Source organism: Gadus chalcogrammus, chromosome 19, assembly GCF_026213295.1.
Source record: "Gadus chalcogrammus isolate NIFS_2021 chromosome 19, NIFS_Gcha_1.0, whole genome shotgun sequence".
In the NCBI taxonomy this organism is placed as follows: domain Eukaryota; kingdom Metazoa; phylum Chordata; class Actinopteri; order Gadiformes; family Gadidae; genus Gadus; species Gadus chalcogrammus.
In genome coordinates, this window is record NC_079430.1 from 17781576 (window position 1) to 17801632 (window position 20057).

Genomic DNA, 20057 nt, shown 5'->3' on the forward strand with positions numbered 1-20057 from the left:
AATGGCTGTCTCTATATATGTAATTAATTTCTGAAAAAGGACCAAAAAGTACTAATATATTAGTTTCCCACCACTCACCTTATCCCTGAAGCCGACGTGAAGCTGCTCTTCTGCAAAGATGTGCAGGCGGAGGCTCCCGGAGCTCAGGAGGACGGCAGACTTCACCATGGTGAGGGTCTCCTCCATCCGGTCGCCGCAGGCAACTACCGCCAGGTGCATGCTGGGAGCCTCGGCCTGGCTGGGAGGACTATCGGCCCCTTGCTGGCGCATGATGTACCTGAAGGCGGAGGGAGGATCGAACGCATATCGGAAGAGAAGAAGAAACCATTTAATATTTTTTGCTTTTTAACCCAAAGCGATTTACAGTGATTATTTTATATGGATGTCATCAATGAGCAGGTAGTGGTTGTCTTGATCAAGGGTGCCCCCAGTTGGATTGTGAACAATGGGGTTTAAACCAACCCTGAACATTACATACTATACTAACCGGTCGATTTGAATAAACCAGTGTACAATAGAGAATGTCGCGTTTTCCGTTTCTCCTTCTTAAATAAATTCTTGTCATTTTCCACAATACAACGTAAGAGAAATTTTGAGTTCGTAGACATTCATATCGGACCACTAGGTGGCGCCTTTACCCCTGAATCAGTATTATGTTCAGCAAAATGTCGGGTAGTTCTTGCTTGTATATACTTTTCACGAGTTTCCATTGCATCAAATCGTCCTACCAATGAAAATGTCAGTAGCCTGTAATGGCCCAATATTCAAAGCCTTGTGTGGAAAACCAAAACTAAGAAAGGGTTAGAACAGGCTTCAAGTCTAGTATTAAAGGCATCATCTCCGTATCAAACAGCAGCATCAACCAGAGTAATCAAAAACAAAGTGTGGGCAATGCAATCGACTGACATGCGGAATATGTCCAAATGCAGCAATCAAGTCGTTTGCATGCAATTCCGGGCAAATCTGTGACCTGGGACAATAACAAAGGGAACTTTCATTGATGTATCAAGTCCACATTCCCATGCATACGCGACGTCCCCCGACGGTGCCGAGTATAGACTTCCTACTAACAAACTAACGTCTAGAACAGCTCTTTTAAAACACTGACCTATGATACCAGTGGGGCTTCTCCGCTGCTGTTTTGTCTGCAGGTCCCATCCTGGGACCTTGGATCCGAGACGAGATATGAACTCTGCCAGCATCGGCATCATGTTGTCTGAGAGAGAGGTCCGTGTTGAATAGCTTACTGTAGAAGTACCAACCCGAAAAGACGGCAAACACCGTGCACAGGAAGAGTGCACGGATGTAACGCCGCATTTTCGAGATTTTTTACCACGAAATCATGGTTTAAAAGTTAATTGGCCTAACACAGAGAACAGGAGGGAAAGGGAAGGAGGGGGGGTATATCGCAGGAGTCGATGCCGATTGATTGCAGCCAAGTCTTGTTCTTCTGGGGGAGGGGTGGACGACCGTGGGAGGATACGCACGACGTTAGACCCTCCCACTTCCGGTTGTCTGTCGCAACGAAAACGAAGAAAACGCCCATTCGCTGCCATGAGGAGGCATGTTAAAAAGCATGTATTAAAAAATGGAAGTATAGTAATGAAGTAGATCTTCATTCATTTTCAGATGGAGCCAGAGAAAAAGACAATCAAAGTTACATTTTGTTTTAAGATTCTTAAATTTTTAATTTTATTTACTTGTTTGCACTGTTCCTTTTTTTGGGCTGTTGAGGAAGCTTGAAACTCAAGCATTTCAGATACATCTTATCAATGCTGACATGACAATGACAATATGATCCGAAAACTCCCCGAATCTGTGCATGTGTGAGAAAGAAAACAATAGCAGACTAACGAAAGATGCAAACACACAACTTTAGTCACTCTTATTTCGACATGTAGGCCTACTAAATTAAATCGACACAAGTTGAAAGAGGGGAGCATGTCAAAAAACCAAATAATAAAATAAAAAAAATGAAATGTCGCATACTTGTCTCAAGAATGAATGATAATGCTTTTTCCGAACAATGACAAATGTCTTTCATTTTCGAGGCAAATGATATTTTCAAACATTTCTCATGAGCTCACACAACTAGTCCCAGCTAGTATGGCGCAGCCGATACCTGGTTATTAGTTTTATTAGAAGAACACATCAAATGATATCATCCTAAATGTACAAGGCAGCGTTTCTCTCGTATGTACGTACGTTTATATTCCAGGGAATGTGTCATCATGCCCTGACAGTTAGGACCTGTACTAAGTGAACATTTCGACGATAACACTGGTTTTTAATGCATGATACACCCACGATAAAACATTGTAATACAATAGAAATACACTTTGTGGAACAAATTATTCTACAATTTCAAAAGCCATCCTTTAGACAGTGTGATTTAGAGTTGCAGTGTAATATATGTATGTATTTTTTTTATTTTTTTTATTAGTCTTATTTGTATTTTTTTTATTGATTTTTTTACAATAGAGTGTAGTGTATTCCAAACCAAAAAAAAAAAAATGTCTCGCCCCGACCGCCCACCGTAACATTTCATTTAAGTGGTACTTTAACAGTTTTCTGAAGTCTGTCATATTGCAAGCTATTTCATCTATACAGCTACGTAATGTGCTTGTCCGGAAGGGTCCGTTTTTGCGAAGTTTTTGGAAGAGAACAAATCCAAAGTTTTCTCCTTTTCTTTTTTGTCGCAACTCTCCGTTGTACAAGCACGTCGCCACCCGGCGTATCCCACTGGGTCCACTGGGGGAAGAAGTGTGCCAGCACCAGTGGGCTTTCAGTCGCACTGGTCTTGCGCTAGACGGCGGCGGCGGCGCCAGCCCAAACCCCCGCGGGTTCTTTTGCAGCACGAGCGCTCGGATGCGTTTCCACCGCCTGGCGTCCATTTTGTTTTTTTTGTGTCAATGTCGGCTCGTCCCATTTCTTTTGTTTTGGGGGGGGGGGGGGTTGGGGTGTGGAGGAAGGGTGGGGAAGGAACAGGGGGACCTGACAGCACTCAAGTGTACCCCAGTTGCACACAAAGAAATTTCACGAAAAGTCGGTAGCGAGTACGACATGTTTTTTAGTTTTTAAATGAAGTCCGGGTTGTGTGTGTGGGGGGGGGGGGTACTGACGACCGATGCTGGTGTCGCTATGGCACGTTGTGCAGTTTGTAGAGGAGGTTCCTGCAGGTTCCAGAGCAGAAGGGGGGGGGGGGGGGGGGGGGGGGGAACCAGGAGACTCGGGACTGTAAAGGTTCTGGGGGGTGGGGGGGTTTGAGGAAGGGCTTGTGTGGGAAGATTAAACCCGTTCTTGGGGATATATTCGGGGACACAATCGAGAGAGGGGTCGTGCGAGGTCTGGCGGCAAAAAGAAGAGGGGTTTCCACAAAGGTCCGGTCAGCGAGGGCAGCTCTACGTCGACGGCCGCGGCGCGATTCTCTGGTCACGTCCCGATTTAAACCGTAACTCTTGGAGATGAGTTACAGTACGCTGTCCGTGAGAAGGGGCGTCGACCTGGGCGGTGCCCCGTCCTCTGCCATTAGTCCTGACCCCCCCCCCCCCCCCCCTGATAACAGTCGCACGTCCGAGGAAAGCTTGCATTGGGAGGTTTTTTCCCCGACTGGTCCGCCCCAAAAGGCCTGACATCTCCCCTGTCGCCCTCAACATCATCCGACACTCAAAGGAAGAGATAGCTCTCCCAAATGTTCTTGTCGCTGTTGAGTCAGGGGCAGAGGGAAAGGAAAAGAGAAGGAAAAGGAGCACAAAGTAAAGTTTCGTTGGTTGGAATCCGTTTCTGGAGTCGTGTGCCGTCGCCGTTGACGACGGTCCGACGGGTAGGGTCAGAAATGTCCTCCCCGGGATCCCCAGAACTTAAGAGCCTGCGGCTGAGGCTAGAGAGGTTACGGTTATGAGGTGGAGAGGGTGGGCGGTGGGGGGGGGGACGCTAGGGTCGGTGGCTCTCAGGGACTCGGGGGGGGGGGGGGGGGGGGGGGGGGGGGGGGGGTCATCGAGGTACAGTCTTCTCGACGGGAAGAGGAGGGAGAGCGGTGAAAAAAACAAAGGAAGAAAGAAAGACAGAAAAGAAAGATGGCGTCCCCTCCCCCCCCCCCCGGCCCCGGCCCTCAGTGGGACTCCCCGTTGACGGAGGCCCCCTCGTCACCGCGGGGGGAGGAGGAGCGTGACACCCCCCGGTCCGTGTTCTCCGAACCCGAGCCGTTGTGGCTGTGGTGGTCCATGGCGCCCGCAGCGGCGGCGGCGGCGGCGTTAGCGGCTGCGGCCGAAGAGGAGGAGGACGAGGATGAGGAGGAGGTGGTGGTGGTGGTGGGGGCGGGGACGCTGGTGGGGGTGGAGGAGGCGTTGGGGGGCGAGGGGCGGGCCTTCTCCTTGAAGTCGGTGATGATGACGGTGAGGTCGCCCACGGTCACCTCCAGGTGCTGCGCGCTGCTGCGGTCGATGTTTTTTAACCGCGGCCTGGGGGGGAGACGGACGAGCAACGGGTTAAAAGATTTTATTCTTTTACAATTATTATCAGTGAAAAAATATAATTTTCGTTTTTTATTTTTCATGCAATTGTTGTTGCGGTTCATTTTCCAAAGTTTGATTTAGATACAGCTTATGGCTATTAAGATCTTAATCGAAACCCCCCCCCCAAAAATGCTGCCCCGACATGATTTTATGCAAACGCTAAACTTCTTCTTTTTTTTTCAACTATTAACAAAAACAAGCTGTTAACAAAAATGGGTTATGCAACATGAACCGGGTGCCTTTAGAAGAACTGTCACAAAACAGGAAGAGTCTGTGAAGCGTTTCAACCAGATGAAAACAGAGACAGTGGATACGATACATTATTGGATCATAATACATTCATGACCCGTTTGAACTCAATCTCGCTTCAGAGATCGGCGGGCAAAATAACAGGCGGGCCGTCGCGGCATGCTGTTGACATAAATTCAGCGGACACTGAATGATTCAGAGATTCATTATCATGACACTAATATTAATACAGTCATTTATATTCAAATACAGAGTTCCTTTGCCCTCTTGTTTTTTCGCCAGATCAGCTAATCAACTCAAACACCAAGAATAGCAGAGGTTATTGAGGGCTATCAGAATCAATGTCACATGGTTCAATAGTGCGCTGCATTCTGAGTATCGACGACAACTTGTGTTTCCCATTATTGATTATGGCGATATCCTATACGAGAACACCTTTGCAACACGGATTCATCCTTAAACTATAATAGTTTACAATCATATTTGAATGTTTGTCCTGAGGTTTCCCTTCAAGGGCATCGTCATTTTGTGTACGACACACTTAACTGGCCTCTTCACTCAGACACTTTTATCTTTGTTTTAAAATGCATTTCCTTTAACTATCCTTTACTAAACATAAAAACGGCTTTGAGTGCCATTTAGATCATCATATTCACTTAGACACACTCAACCACCGTTTTTATTGTCGCTAGAACCTTTAAAGAAATTGGGCGAGGTGCTTTCAAGTTGAAAGCAGCAGACAGGAATGATTTACCTAATTCATTCGGATGATTTACTTTGCGTCGTGACTTCAAGACTTCTTTGCATCGTTCAACACCTTGAATCTGCTTGCTCTTGTTTTAGATTTTTATAAATACACTCAATACTTTGACATGTTATTTGGTTCTGTTCATTTATTTGATTTCATTTTTCAATCAGAGTAGATTTAAAATACGCTTTTAGCAGATGTAGGTGTGGGATGGTGGGAGAGCCCTTTATGTGCATATCCTTGTTGATGTTATCAGGTGGAGGGTTTGATATTGGGTAGTCTGATAACTTCCATGTTTTGTGCCCGAGGACCCCCTTTGAAAACGAGATGCTGCCTCTCAAGGGGTTGATCCTCCAATTCAATTTTAAAATAAAAATAAAACCCGGATTGGAACGGATCTGACGCATTCATTAAGCTGTCCTTGTACGCTTAGCTTCGGGGCGTTGCAATACCCATGGAGACATATTTCCAGGTGGGGATGTTCTCTATTTTAAAAAACAGAAATACAACGAGAGCAACGGCTAGTATGAGACAGTAATTAAGTATCAGTGTGCAAGCATACTATTAATATTGCATGTGGCAATAATATTATCTCTAGAGCGCATTCACTTTGAAAACATTTATGGTAACTGATGCAACACATGCACGCACGCACACACACACACAAACACAATGAAACACACACACAAATACATTTAAAAACACATACACAGACAGTCAAAAACACACAGACACATTAAAAAACACACACACACACAGTCAAAAACACACACACAGACATTCAAAAACACAACAGACACATTTAAAAACGCACACACCATCAACCATAAGCCCATAGTAGCACTGGCCACACACACGCCCACGTGGCTCGTCCATTACCTCATCTTCTTGTGACCGTTCTTCTTGAGCGGCGCGGGCTCTCGCTCGCCCTTCTCTCGCTCGACCCTCTCCTTCTTCTCCTTCTTGGGCTGCGTGGGGGAGGCGAACTGCTGCGTTACCTGCTGCTGGGAGACCAGCTGGGAGACCGGGCGAGGCTTCCTGTCAGGGGGATGAGAGAGAGAGAGAGAGAGAGAGAGAGAGAGAGAGAGAGAGAGAGAGAGAGAGAGAGAGAGAGAGAGAGAGAGAGAGAGAGAGAGAGAGAGAGAGAGAGAGAGAGAGAGAAAAGTGGTTGGAGGAAATATTAATACATATAACATATTTAGATATAAAGAGAGAGAAGATGGCAGTAAAAGGTGATAATGAGAAACATTGGCAGATCGGACAGAGAGACGGTGAGATGGAGAGAGGTGGGTGGTAATGTAGGAAGAATAAGCCGGGGAAAAGAATGAAAGGAATAGATAGATGGAGTGACACAAAGGTGGAGAGAGATGGGCAAATTATTAAAAAAGGGAGAAATCGCAGTGAACACGGAGCTCCGATATAAAGCCAGTGTTGGAAGTACTCTTGATTTATTGAATGAATGGCATTCAATTATATATAGGGATCTTCGTACTGACCGGGTTAGCACTCTGTGCTTAACATGCGTGTGCTCGTTTCATACGAGATCTTCATTAAACAAAAAATCATTACAGACGCGTAGCTCATTTGGATGGGGCGGCTTTGAACACATTTCAGTCGAAGCACAAAGCACAATCTTCATACTGGCATAATCGTGTGTGTGTGTGTGTACAGCTGTGTGTGTGTGTGTGTGTGTGTGTGTGTGTGTGTGTGTGTGTGTGTGTGTGTGTGTGTGTGTGTGTGTGTGTGTGTGTGTGTGTGTGTGTGTGTGTGTGTGTGTGTGTGTGTCCACGACCTCACAGCCATACTTCATACAAAACAAAACCTATGGATAATACATATTGCAGTAAGCTGTCAAAGGACATGGAGCCAATTCAAACATGCAGTGCCGCAATAATGCAGTGCAGATTACCAGTGCGTGTGTGTGTGTTTGCATTTCATAACGGGGTTATAATCCATAATAACTACGGCATCTGCGTCATATCCCGGGGCAACAAGCTGCCTATAATAGCTTCTTTTTTGGATGCGATTAAACACAGTGTTCCCTGACGTGGTGTTCTGTTGCGACGTGTACAAACGCTCTCTTAAAATGATACGTTATGTAATTGTGCTGGCAATGGTGCACAATGTGTGAATGTCGGGTATCTGAGCCCCTTTCTCTCTCAATGTGTGTGTGTGTGTGTGTGTGTGTGTGTGTGTGTGTGTGTGTGTGTGTGTGTGTGTGTGTGTGTGTGTGTGTGTGTGTGTGTGTGTGTGTGTGTGTGTGTGTGTGTGTGTGTGTGTGTGTGTGTGTGTGTGTGTGTGCGCGCCAGGGGAAGTCAGTACCACGGTGGTGATGCCAGTGTGTTAAAGGAGCCATCTGTTAGGAGTGCACATAGTACCTACCGCCTGCATGTTTAGTGATCTCTCATTTCCACGTGCACCAACACACGCGCGCACACACGCACACACACACACAAACACAAGCTATCTTGTTGCGGATAGGTATAAATAAAACATAAATACACACACGCACCCGGCCGAGATGTGTGAGTGAGGACAAATGTGGGCAGACAGGCGCGCGCGCGCACACACACACACACACACACACACACACACACACACACACACACACACACACACACACACACACACACACACACACACACACACACACACACACACACACACACACACACACACACACACACACACACACACACACACGCAAAGCCAAGAGTGAGCAGATGAGGCCTCGAGCCATGCTGAATCTCCGACGACGGAACACAGTGTGCTGGATTCCTCACTAGATTCAGAAAAACACTCGGGCGATAAAAATACCAGCCGCTGTTGTTTCCTCCGGTCCACGATCAAAAGCAGGGGATTTGGTCTAGCTCGTCGTCACTATTTTGTTAAATGGCTAACATGCCACCCTGGCTTGCAGTCAGAGCCGTGCAGTTTACCAGCGCCATATGTAAGGGATAGGGTAGAGCCAGGCCGGGTAGTGATCAGCCCTTCAGGGTTGATTTAAGACCCCCCGGGGGGTCGAGGGGGAGGGGGGGGGTCTGCATCCCGCCGTCTGGGTTTATTTCGACGATAAAGCCTGGGCTCGCTGTACTAGGTTATCCCGCTTGTTACACACGGCCACTCATTAAAGAAATCAATCATTGGTCCCCAGAGTACAACGACGAAAAAGGATCTCGCCGATTTCCAAAAAAAGATTTTATTGCTTTCGCAAAAGAGATGATTGTCCGTTTAGATTTTTAACGGTTGGAAACGGTGTCCGTAGCAACGGTCTGTTGGTCATAGCAACGGTCTGCTACTCACTAAACACAGACAGCTGAAGGCCTTAATTGACAAATCAGAATAGAGTATTCAACAAAGTTGTGTAATAAATATGTATGCTTTTTACAGCATTTTATGGTGATTTTGGTGGCCGGTCCGTATTATGAAATTTTGATAACCATCACACATGTAATCAAGTGAATGAAAGGTTCTTCATGTTCTATGGGCAAGAAGGTTGGTCTTCTACCTCATTAGCATTGACCATAAGACCTAGAGAACAGGGTTCAGGTTTAAAGTAAGCACACCATTGGACAGCAAAGTCATCCACGCGTACACATACATACAGCAAACACACAATTCGGATAAAACAGCAGTGCCAAGCCCTTCGCGATTTACTTTTTCACTGTTGAAGGGTGATTTCCTTTGCTGTCAGGGATCTCATCTAGTTCAGAAACCAAGTCTTCTATCTGTACTCTTAGAGGCACTACCCCGCCAACTACACACAGAAAAAAAACTAAATCGCAATCATTCTCGCCCACTTTTTTCCCTGGGTTTAGGGGGAATCGTGATTCATTTCGCAGAAACACAAGAGTGAGAGAGAGGGGGAGATAGAGAGAGGGAGAGAACGAGAGAGACGTTGTCAAGGCCAAACTGAAATGCAAATGGTGTCTCTTGGCCTACATAACCGTCTGACAGGGAAGGGAGACAGGAGGAGGATCTGCTAATATGTCGGCCATGAAAACTGCTGACAAGTTGAGATGCTGAGATCTCTCTCTCCATCTTTTATCGCTGTTATACTTCTGCTCCAAGAAGCAGAAGAAAAAACGTCATTTTGCGGCTTGAATTTCACACCAAAAAAAAAAAACCCTCTTTCTCTCTCTTTATCACTTTTAAACTTTTGTGCCAAGCAGAATGAAAAAGTACCCGATTGTGGCTTCGTTTCCCACGTTCATCACTTTCCACCAAATATTTATTCTTCTGTGGTAAACCGTGTGAGCCATTTTCTCCAAAAACAAAAGACCTACTCTTGGTCTTGGTCTGCAGGGCAGGCGTAGATTATGGTTTCTGTTTTACGAGCCATAACCAAGAACTCGCATGAGATAAGAAGACGTACTTAATGAATCCCAGATGGGGAATAACTGCGTCACAGCCTACACAATATGCAGGTCAGCCATATGAATTAAATATGAACATTTATAAATAAGATCAGAGACGACCAATAACACATCGTCCTGTACCCCGACGTGTTCCGCAACACGCACACTGCGGAGCCAGCGATCGAGGTGGAAAATGTTTTTCCGGGTGGCCCTTGAAAATGACTTGTGGCTGCGTATGCATAATTTACCGTCTGTAATGAATTCAAGGGCTGTTGTCTAATTTATGCGGGGGGGTAGAGTGCCGTCTGTGGCGTGCTACCTTTGATTACATCCTTGCCGGTGCGTGCGAGGAAGCGGCCGATCGCGCCCGCTCCTGGCCAATCAGCATCCAGCGTGGCTCCGGAGTTTGTTTCCAATTCCTTGTTTGTTCCCCCCCCCCCCGCTTGAGGACTCCAGAGGGGAGGAAACATGAGATCCTATTTTGTACATATTGTCGTCATCCTCAAGTGGGAGAGCGATGAAGTAGATATTTACTGAGCCAGTTGATGTGTCAGACCTGAGGGTGGAAATGAACACGCGCACGCAGACACACACACACACAGACCATAATATTGGGGTTGGGCTGGAGCATAAGGACAAAACAGAGCTGCCTCTGTAAACCCAATCAAGTGGTTATTATCTAGGAGTGTATGCCTCCGGCGTCCATGTTGGACCTCGTGCAGTGTGTGTGTGTGCAGTGTGTGAGTGTGTCAATTGCACATTTGGGCGGTGGATGTTAATGTAGAGGGAGCTATTTTGTCTGACATTAATACCGCGTGTGTGTGTGTGTGTGTGTCCCGGCGTGTGTGTGTGTGGAAACAGAGCTGCTGCCGATCGATATGAGCGCCGTTCACGGCGTCTGCTAGGACAGCCGGCTAATGGAGGCTCGTTGTGAGCTTGGAAGCTGCGATCGCACTGGGCGTCCGCAGCGCGTTCTCCATTACAGGGCGAGACGAGGGAGGCCTGGGAGGAACGGTGGAGGAAGATTAAACGAACGCCGCAGGGGCCGTGAGATCATCAGCTGGTCTGAAATGTACCAAAACATGTGTGATTCTGCTGAGATATTATTATTCAAAAACTATTTTTTCGGGGCTGCTCGGATCTATAGGCGTTCGAGTATCTTGTACGTCAAAAATGTGTTGCATCGCTAGCTGGTGTGGAAATGGTTGACGTTAGCGGCCAGTATCAACTTCAAACTGATTTCATTTCAAACAAAAACGATTATTCTCATCTAAAATGGCCTCTGTTGATGATGTCATGATGAAAACATGAACCAACAGCGGTACCGACCAAGACGTCTTTTGGTCAAATCCGATCTATTTGCAACTCTGAAGCAGTGAACGCATCACACAAGCAGCTTCCATATTTAAACCGCGGGAAAAGAGGAAGATTTGCCCATATAATGACAGACAACGATAGCTCATGGCCGCTGACGCTGGAACGTTTCCCTCCCTCTCTTTTTGGCCCACAATGTCTGAGTCCCTTTTATTTACTTCAGCTTTCCTTTCACACGTTGGAGACCAGTTAGCGAATCACACAAACGCGGCTGATTCCACCGACATCAGGGTAGAAGGCGGCACCATCTACGCACTACCCGGTACGACACCGAAAAACACAACAACAATGTTAGATCTCAACAGAAAACCTCCCCCCCCCCCCCCCCCAAACACCCGCCATTTTAGCCACCCTCTGTGATGTTGATTAGCCGTGACAAGCCTTGTCAATATTAATAACTACACGCTGGTCCACTGGGTAGGCTGGAAGGTGAATCAATCCATCGAGCATAGCAAACATCTGGGGTGGGCACTACCACATTTGAAATTCACTTTTAGCTCACATTACCAGGCGTTCACAAGGAACGATTTTCTGCAAGCGTGCGTTATTGGGTAGAGCATGGTTTGTTTCATGGGTTTAGCGACGAGTGAGAGGATATACGCATTATGTTAGGTTTCTGATATTGCTTGGTCAAATTCTCTGTCAAAAGACTCTATTCACTCTCCCGGTCGTCGTCGTTGTCATGCTTGGCATGTTCCTCGTCCTTCATACGTACGTCCTTCTCGCACCATGGACTGTTAACCTTCTCACAGGAAGTATGAAAATGGAAACTGATGTGCGATGGAACCGGAACGCCACTTCAACTCACGAGCCTTCTCCTGGGCCTCCGTTTAAACAGCTTATCAACAACCTCACACACCCGACGGTTAAGTAGAGGGCCCCTCCAGAAGTACATTTTACATTTAGCAGACGTTTAGATCCAAAGCGACTTACAACCATTTCTATACGTACACCGACGGCGGTGTCAACTAGTGCTGCACGATTAATCGAATCGCAATATCAGCCTTTGCGATTGTATAACCGCAAAAGGCTGCGATTTATAAAAAATAAAACAATAAAGAAATTCTTATTTATTTTATTTAGTTGTACTATTGAGAAAACCTAACAAATTTGCAGAAATGCCTTTATTTTGAAAAATATATATTTTTTATTATTTCTTTAATTTGTAAAATATTGTTATTTTTTTTTATTTATTTTTTTTATGCTAGTTTAAGTTTGTATGTTTGAGTTGAGGAAGAAACATTTAAAAATGATCAGTAATCTGTGTGCATTTTCCTTGATAACCAAGCAAGTAGACTCATGACACTATTTGTTTATTAAATCGCAATCGCAAATCGCAATATTGTCCACAATAATCGCAATGACTTTTTTCACCGAATCGTGCAGCAGTAGTGTCAACCACGCAGGGCAACAGCCAGCTCTTCGGGAGCAGTGATGGTTAAGGGTCTCGCTCATGGACGCCTCGACACACGCTAGGAGGAGCCGGGGATCGAACCAGCAACCTTCCGGTTACCAGCCAACCCACTCCGCCTCCTGAGCCACATGCCGCCTCCAGATGTGTAACGGTTAGGACGCATTTCAAAAGGCGGGCAGCTCTGCTTGAACAGCTGGGCGTCAGCGCTGCTCTCGGTCCTGGATTGCTGTTGGCTGCGCTCCACCTTTACCTGCCCTCAGGTGGACCGTTGGAGCGTCCCTGGCCTTCATTCACCCGCCAGCGACGCCTCATGTCTGCACGCCATCCGTCCGTACGGATACGAACCGCGTCGGACAGACTGCTCTCTCGCGCGCGCGCTCTCTCCCTCTTCCTCTCCCCACATTTTCTCTTCATTACACGCAAGATAAAACACAACATTTGAAAAATTGTAAATCTGCCGTCAGAGGGAGAAAAAAACCACACGAATAGATGAATAAATGATTGTATAATGCGCATTAAAAAAAAAAGGCAATTTAGTTTGAGCCAATGATGTAAGTCAGCACATTGGTGTTCACAGTTATCAATGGAAACATCAAATGAATCCTCTGCAGTGATTGCGCGAGATGAATGTGACTGATATGTTTATGGATAAGGAATAGGGGGGGGGGGGGAGAGACAGAGAGACACACACACACACATGTGGCAGCATCCGTAAGTTGGAGGCTGTGTTGCTCCCAGGAGCTCATCCAACTCGATGATTAATGGCTCCCCCTGCTTTAGCATGTTACTGTGTGTGTGTGTGTGTGTGTGTGTGTGTGTGTGTGTGTGTGTGTGTGTGTGTGTGTGTGTGTGTGTGTGTGTGTGTGGGCGGTAGACGGTGTCATAAACCACAGGACATTGAGAGCCATCTGTTACACAAACACACACAGACACTCTCTCTCTCTCTTGCTCTCTCCCTCTTTCTGGCTCTCTCCCTCTTTCTCCCAAGATTATGGCTACGTGATAAGCCCATAATTACTATGTGGCACTGATGCACCGAATACTGATTTTAATGTGTGTCACACATGTGCCCGAGTCTTTCTAGATCTGTCTGTGCGTGCGCTTGTGTGTATATGTACATGTGAGTGTCTACATGCACACCTGTGTTTGTGTGTGGTTGTGTGTATGTGTATGCTATGCACGTGTGTATGCATGTTTATGCATGTGCGCTGTGTGTACATGCATGTGTGTTTGTGTGTATGTGCATGTGTCGCTGTGAGTACGCGTGCGTGTGTGTGTATGTGCGCGGCTGTGAATATGTGCGCGGCTGTGAGTATGTGCGCGGCTGAGAGTATGTGTGTGTCTGCGAGTATGTTTGTGTGCGTGTGGCGTGCGCGTGTCATGATAACCGCTGCCGTTATTGTCCCCGGCTCCCACTCTCTGCTGTTTGTATTCCGGATGAGTAATACGAGCAATTGGCTTCACACAAACGGAGCAGTTCAGCCCAATCTGATCGTTTATCGTCTGGGCTGCGCCACTCATTTCATTTATTTCTTTTTAAGAATTAGGGATGGATTTATGGGGGGTGGGGGGGACCTGAGAGTTGGCGAATGAGCACTCAACATAACCGATGATGAATTCAGCTAATGTCCTGATTAATCAGGCACTTTATCAAAGTAGCCGATTTGACGACCGCAGGTCGGCGAACAAACACAGCGATTTCATTCGCTTTGGCCCAAAAGTCGTTGCTTATATTCTGTAAGGGAGAGCATTGTGTAATGGGACCTCTTCTGATGCAACGCCTGATTTTAATCTTTGAGGCCCCCACTGCTCATGACTCTGGACAGACAGATCTATGTATCGGCATGCTAGTCTCGTGGGGGTAAAGGATGTTCCAACCCCCAGGCCAAAAAAGGTACTCGGGTTCCAACCCCGATTCTGCAGCCTTGGGCAAGATGCCTAACCTCTTACACAGCTCCTTAATGGTGTCCAACGTCATCCAAATTCACTGCAAGTGGCACACGTGCCTGCTAAATACTAAATGGTAAAACGTCAGTATACTACCTCACTAGCTTCTAGCTATGCAGTCGATTTACAAATGGATAGCGAATGGGTCAGGGGAGCTCTTTAAAAAACGCACACACTGGTCTCTTTGCATATTGAAACAGTTTTGAGGGTGATATTTTGAGAATGATCCCCGTGGTGGAAATGGCCTACGGCAGTTCGTTGTTCATCAAAATAGGATGGCAATCGGTGCAGTTCAATAGCCGGTCATAATGTACTATTTTTCGAGGACTCGTTCTGAAAACTGGATCCCTGTAATGAGTCCTAAGCACAAATGTGCGTACATCATTGTAGTTTCCTTTCTTTCAAACAATGCAAATGAAAAAGATAGCATAATATTTTTTATGTTTGTCTATTTTAAACATTGTCATCTTTAAGGCTTTTTGCTTGTCTGCGATTTTCACAGCTGGCTGTATTTGACGTCTACGTGCAATCATTTTCAAATGGATTTGTTTTAACAAGCCACTCGGCTATCAAGTGCCTCACCCTTAAATCGTTATGTGTCCATCAGAAAAATCCAACAATAACGACCATTTAAAAAGGATGGGTGTATCTCACACACACACACACACACACACACACACACACACACACACACACACACACACACACACACACACACACACACACACACACACACACACACACACACACACACACACACACACACACACACACACACACACAGGGCCGTGTTCTCAGCCAACCAGGACGGCTTATGCGTGTTCAGGTTGAGCTGCGGAGAGACATGCACATCAGTCAATCTGTCACCACAAGAGCCCCAGGTTAAGTTCAACCCCCGGTGAGCGAGAGAGATAGAGGCAGCAGAGAAAGGAAAAGGAGGAGAGAGAGGGATAGAAACAGAGAGACAGGGGGGAGGGTGAAAGATATGAAAGACTGAATAAAATCTGGGAAGGGGGAAAAAGGTAGATAGAGGGAGAATGAGCAAGGTTAACGGTTGAGAATATAAAAATCTCAACTCCTCGTAAAAAATATTCTGACATTGATAAGCGCACCTCGATGCACCGACCGTCGTGACTCGTGGAACTGATGCAAATAATATACAGACACAATCCTCCATCATCCTATCGGGTTTTTATCAAAGCAGGAGTAAGTGTGTGTGTCTTTGGTGGGCCTTTCTTCACAGGGAAGAGAGGTTGCGCAATGCCAATGCCGGTGTTGTGTAGACAGACACCAGAGAAGGTCAAACGCAAACTGTTGGCCCACACCCAGTTGCTTCTTTTCCTTCTGGCGCATGCCTCTCATGTCAGCACGATTTGTGAGCGCTTTTGGAAATTGTCGACTCCCAGGACTTCAGATTTCAAACGGCACTTAGCAACCGCAATGTTTGTTTACTGGATTGTTTCTCTCCGTTTTTTTGTTCTCCCCCCCCCCCAGTTTGAAATGTATCCGGCTTCGTTAACCCCTTCATCCGTTGGGTGACTCATCCGGAGAGGGGTGTGTCGGAGTCCCGGGACGTGTTGGGTTGGTCGGTCGACCCTGACTGAATATGGGTTTTAGGGACAGGCCTTTGCAGAAGTAGCAGTGGAGTCACACACAGTCTTGGATTACTTCCCTCTTAAATCAACCACGCTCCGGGGCAGAATGTTATTTATTTTCATTGGGAGGTCGGTGCTCGAGAATGGATCCATTCATCCATTCTTTGAGGAGTACATTGACGCTCATCTAAGCTAGCTGTGGTCACAAGTACCCGACAGGAGAGTGTGTGTGTGTGTCTGTGTGAGTTTTTTTATGAGGTTGCACTGATGGCCTTAACCAAGCCTGCAATACTTGGCTTATGAAAAGCAAACATGATTGAAAGAATGACATTGAAAAGTCCAACCTTTTTTCGCACTATATAATTATGAATACATTTGAATCCTGCTTCATCCTTTGTGGTGCATTTTAACTTTCAAACCATATTCTACATCCCCCCCCTTTCCATTTTCCCTTCATTAACACAGAATTAGCCCTGCCATGCAGTAACTACACATTCAAATTAAATTCTGCCAGGTGTGACCGCTAATGATGTGTGTGTACTGTGATTATAACTAGTTGGTACTAGCCATGCAGCTAGTGGCCTTTAGCCAAACTAACATTTTCTCCAATACAACGTTGGGGATTAGGGCGTCTGGCTCGAGGACGCCTCCAAGTACCCTGCATGTTCAAACCCAGAACCTATTCAAACGTGGGAGTCGATCCAAGCCGAGAAGAAACCCTACCAGATACTCGATGAGGTGGCAGGCCGGGGTCTAGGGGCAATATTCGCAGAGCAGGAATGCGGAATTCAGCTCCAGCTCCCAGCTAGCTTTGAGAAGCAAGACAGAGCCATGACGGCCCCCAGGTGAATAAGGGCCATTGTGTGCCCTTTAGGGGTGGTTGGTAAGGGCCGACAGGTTCCAGTGAGCCGGCGTTCTTTTTTTAACTTGTACATTTCTTGTCTTGGGAGGCGGGGGGTGGGACCGCATCTCTCGACACCGCCTCCGAGACAAAGTAGATGTATTCAGCGATTAAATATGCACCGTGCACTATTATGTTAGGGCAGTTGACCCCTTTATAGGGCAGCTAATTATTATTCAGATTCTCAAAGGTGCACTTCTCTACTCGTTTTAAATGCGGTACACGCCTCGACGAAAGGGACCACCGACCAACCGGATGGCCATTCGGCTAGTTAGCTTTCAGGGTGAACGTATCTGTCCTCTCTCCACCCTAAAAGGGACACACAATATGGGTGAAGCGGCGCATTCGGTTATCCTGGAGGTAAACTCGAGGAGTAAGTGTGAGTGGAGGCATCAGACCTAGTAGTGACACATGGCGGGGTTCAGGGAAGCATTTAGCCTGCAGGCAGACAGACCGATTGTTGAGGTAAACGCCACGCCAACACAACAACGTGCAGGAGATTGTTATTTCAACGGGTGGCCTCTTCTCAATCTTCTGCGTGCATAACAGTGTGTGTCTGTATGCATCTTGTGAATTGGTTCTCACAAACAGAGCACCCTTTAAGAATATGCCCATTTACTGTACAATTGTCTCGGTGTGTTATAATTGTGCCTGTGTGTGTGTGTGTACGTGTGTCAGGTGACAGCAGGCTGATTAAGCTGTTGCATAGTAATGAGCCATGGCTGTCTGTCTGGCAGCTGTTCTGACAACCCTCGGCTCACAACTCGCACTCCCACACACGCCGCACGCACAAACGCACAACGCTTGCGCACACACTTCCTGCTGCGTGTGAACTCAGACCCAACGTGTGTAGAGGGCCCATCACCGGGTGTCAATGAAGATAGGCGCGATGTGTTAGGCAAATTAACAGGAAACGGGGGAAAATGCAAACACTCATTACCAATGGGAATACATAGTGGGTGGAGGGGACCCGTGGAGAAACATACAGGGGGGTGCACAGCTATGCACTGAAGAGGAGCGTCAGGTTCACCTCTGCGTACAAGCCTGGAGGTTTTCCACAGTCTGAGCTGATCCCTCTCTCCCTCCATCTCTTCCACCCTCTGTCTCTCTCTCACATTATGATCATGACTTAAGTGCCACTCATTGCGATATGCTGGCTAGAGCAAATATCAGCTGCATTTGGGAGAACATATTAGTGCACAGAAATGCGCACACACACACACACACACACACACACACACACACACACACACACACACACACACACACACACACACACACACACACACACACACACACACACACACACACACACACACACACACACACCTGGTAAATACATGTGTGGATGCTGCCAAGGTCTGGAGGGTAATTATATTTGTTGCCCCTAGCAGGTGTCTCTGTGTTTATCAAATTTGTAGCTGAACAAATAGGCAATGGATTTCTCCAGAGTAATAAAAAGGGATAAACGCTTGTCCAGAATGCATACTGACTGGTTTTCTAACAGTTTCAACGTTGGCATTTCGCCGGGTATAAAAATATGGCAACAACCTACAATAATAAAAAAGGATTAAAATGATTAAAAGAGAAAGAATCACTGGTTACGATCGATCACTCCCACGGTCTAAAACGGAACACGGTCGCACACACACACGCACAGAAATGGGATGCACAACATTGCACATAAAACACGGGGGAAAACGCTAAGCAAGAACTAATCGCTGCACTTGCGATCATACGTGGTCCTTTAAAAGAAAACAAACGGAGGATTGTACTGCACGTCCCCTTTGGGAAACATCACAATAAATCAAACACCGTGCATGCATCGAGTCGGATGCAAGGCGATCGTTTCGCACGGCGGTCCCTTACCTTGTTGACGTGCCTTTCCTGACATCGCACATCATGCACTTAAAAGCCTCCGCCGTGTTCTTGTACGTGCACACGCTACAGTCCCAGTACCCCTCGTCTGAGGAGGGCTTCGGTTGACGCTTCGGCCTTTAAAACAAAACAAACCCAGCAAAAAGAGAGGAGGAGGGGAGGGGGGACGGGGAGAAAAGAGACAGGAATAGTGAGTTTTAATTCATATCCGCATCACCGGAGTAGGGGTGATAGTATAGCAGCGCCATGGATGCGTTACACACTACAAGAAAGGCTATCGGGTGAGAAAATCACAACCCGAGCGCTGTGATCCGACATTGTAATTGCCGATACGGTTATAAAAGACACACATAGGAAACCGCGCACACACACACACTCACTAAAGATGGGCATTTAGCGCGAGGGAGAGAGAGAGGGAGGGCGCGAGCGAGAGCGACCGTAGAGAATTCCGATTTTTTTTAGCTCGTTGCTGTCGTTTTTCGTGCTCGCCTATCGAGGAAGTAATAACTCGGTCGTTACCTTGTAGGACTCCTCTTGTCGCCCATGCCAGACGGGGTTTATTTGAAGGTGTTGAAACGAGGATAGTCCTTGTTATTTTTCAAAGAAACCGACGACGCGCCTGTGCCCGCTCGGCTTCCAGCTGTCGTGGAAACTCCGGTTGGGAAAACCGGTCACGTGGCCCACCCCCCCGTCCAATCAGAGGCCGAGCCGTTTCCTGAAGCTGACATTCTTCTTGATGATGAATACATCCCGACCACAATGCCGCCGCCGTGTGCGTTGTGTTAGAGCGGTTACGATGTCACAACCTCAATGTGGCTTGTCTCTCTCCTCCCCCCCTCCCCTTTAATGTCTAAGCATGCACTATCCTTTTTACTCGATATCCCCATCCACCGGATCGACTTCAAACACCCCACCAGGGAATCCCTCTCCGGATATGCTTGCTTTCCCCCCCATAAAAGCACAGGAGCACAATGCTGACTGTGCTAGAGATTGGTTAACCACAACCAAGCATCGCATCGACGAGTTTCTATGCCTTAAATACATTCAAATAATAAACAAAGAACGGCTGATACGTTGTT

At 46.8% G+C, this 20057-nt stretch overlaps 2 protein-coding genes across 2 annotated transcripts in view; both read right to left on the reverse strand.

Moving 5' to 3' along the window:
• The window catches only part of gxylt1b (glucoside xylosyltransferase 1b), a 10355-nt gene extending 8903 nt beyond the window's left edge, over nucleotides 1–1452 (reverse strand). The window contains exons 1-2 of the mRNA XM_056578804.1: nucleotides 1109–1452; nucleotides 79–277 (exon numbers count right to left, since the gene is read on the reverse strand). Coding sequence (XP_056434779.1) covers nucleotides 79–277; nucleotides 1109–1317 — 408 coding nt within the window. The 5' untranslated portion in view covers nucleotides 1318–1452. The remainder of the gene's footprint in view (nucleotides 1–78; nucleotides 278–1108) is intronic.
• Nucleotides 1453–4058: 2606 nt separating this feature from the next.
• On the reverse strand, nucleotides 4059–19783 carry LOC130372664 (YY1-associated factor 2-like). Its single transcript, XM_056578791.1, has 4 exons — nucleotides 19498–19783; nucleotides 18970–19095; nucleotides 6391–6549; nucleotides 4059–4460 (listed from the first exon to the last, which is right to left on the reverse strand). The coding sequence occupies exons 1-4, from the start codon at nucleotides 19521–19523 to the stop codon at nucleotides 4112–4114; spliced, it is 660 nt and encodes a 219-aa protein (XP_056434766.1). The 5' UTR covers nucleotides 19524–19783; the 3' UTR covers nucleotides 4059–4111.
• Between the last annotated feature and the right edge of the window lie 274 nt (nucleotides 19784–20057).

Coding starts and splice junctions, on each gene's coding strand:
- LOC130372664 (XM_056578791.1), bottom strand. CDS start 19,523: ATGGGCGACAAGAGGAGTCCTACAAG. Junction 19,096..19,497: donor GACAAGAGGAGTCCTACAAG/GTAACGACCGAG, acceptor TTTGTTTTAAAG/GCCGAAGCGTCAACCGAAGC. Junction 6,550..18,969: donor AGGAAAGGCACGTCAACAAG/GTAAGGGACCGC, acceptor TCCCCCTGACAG/GAAGCCTCGCCCGGTCTCCC.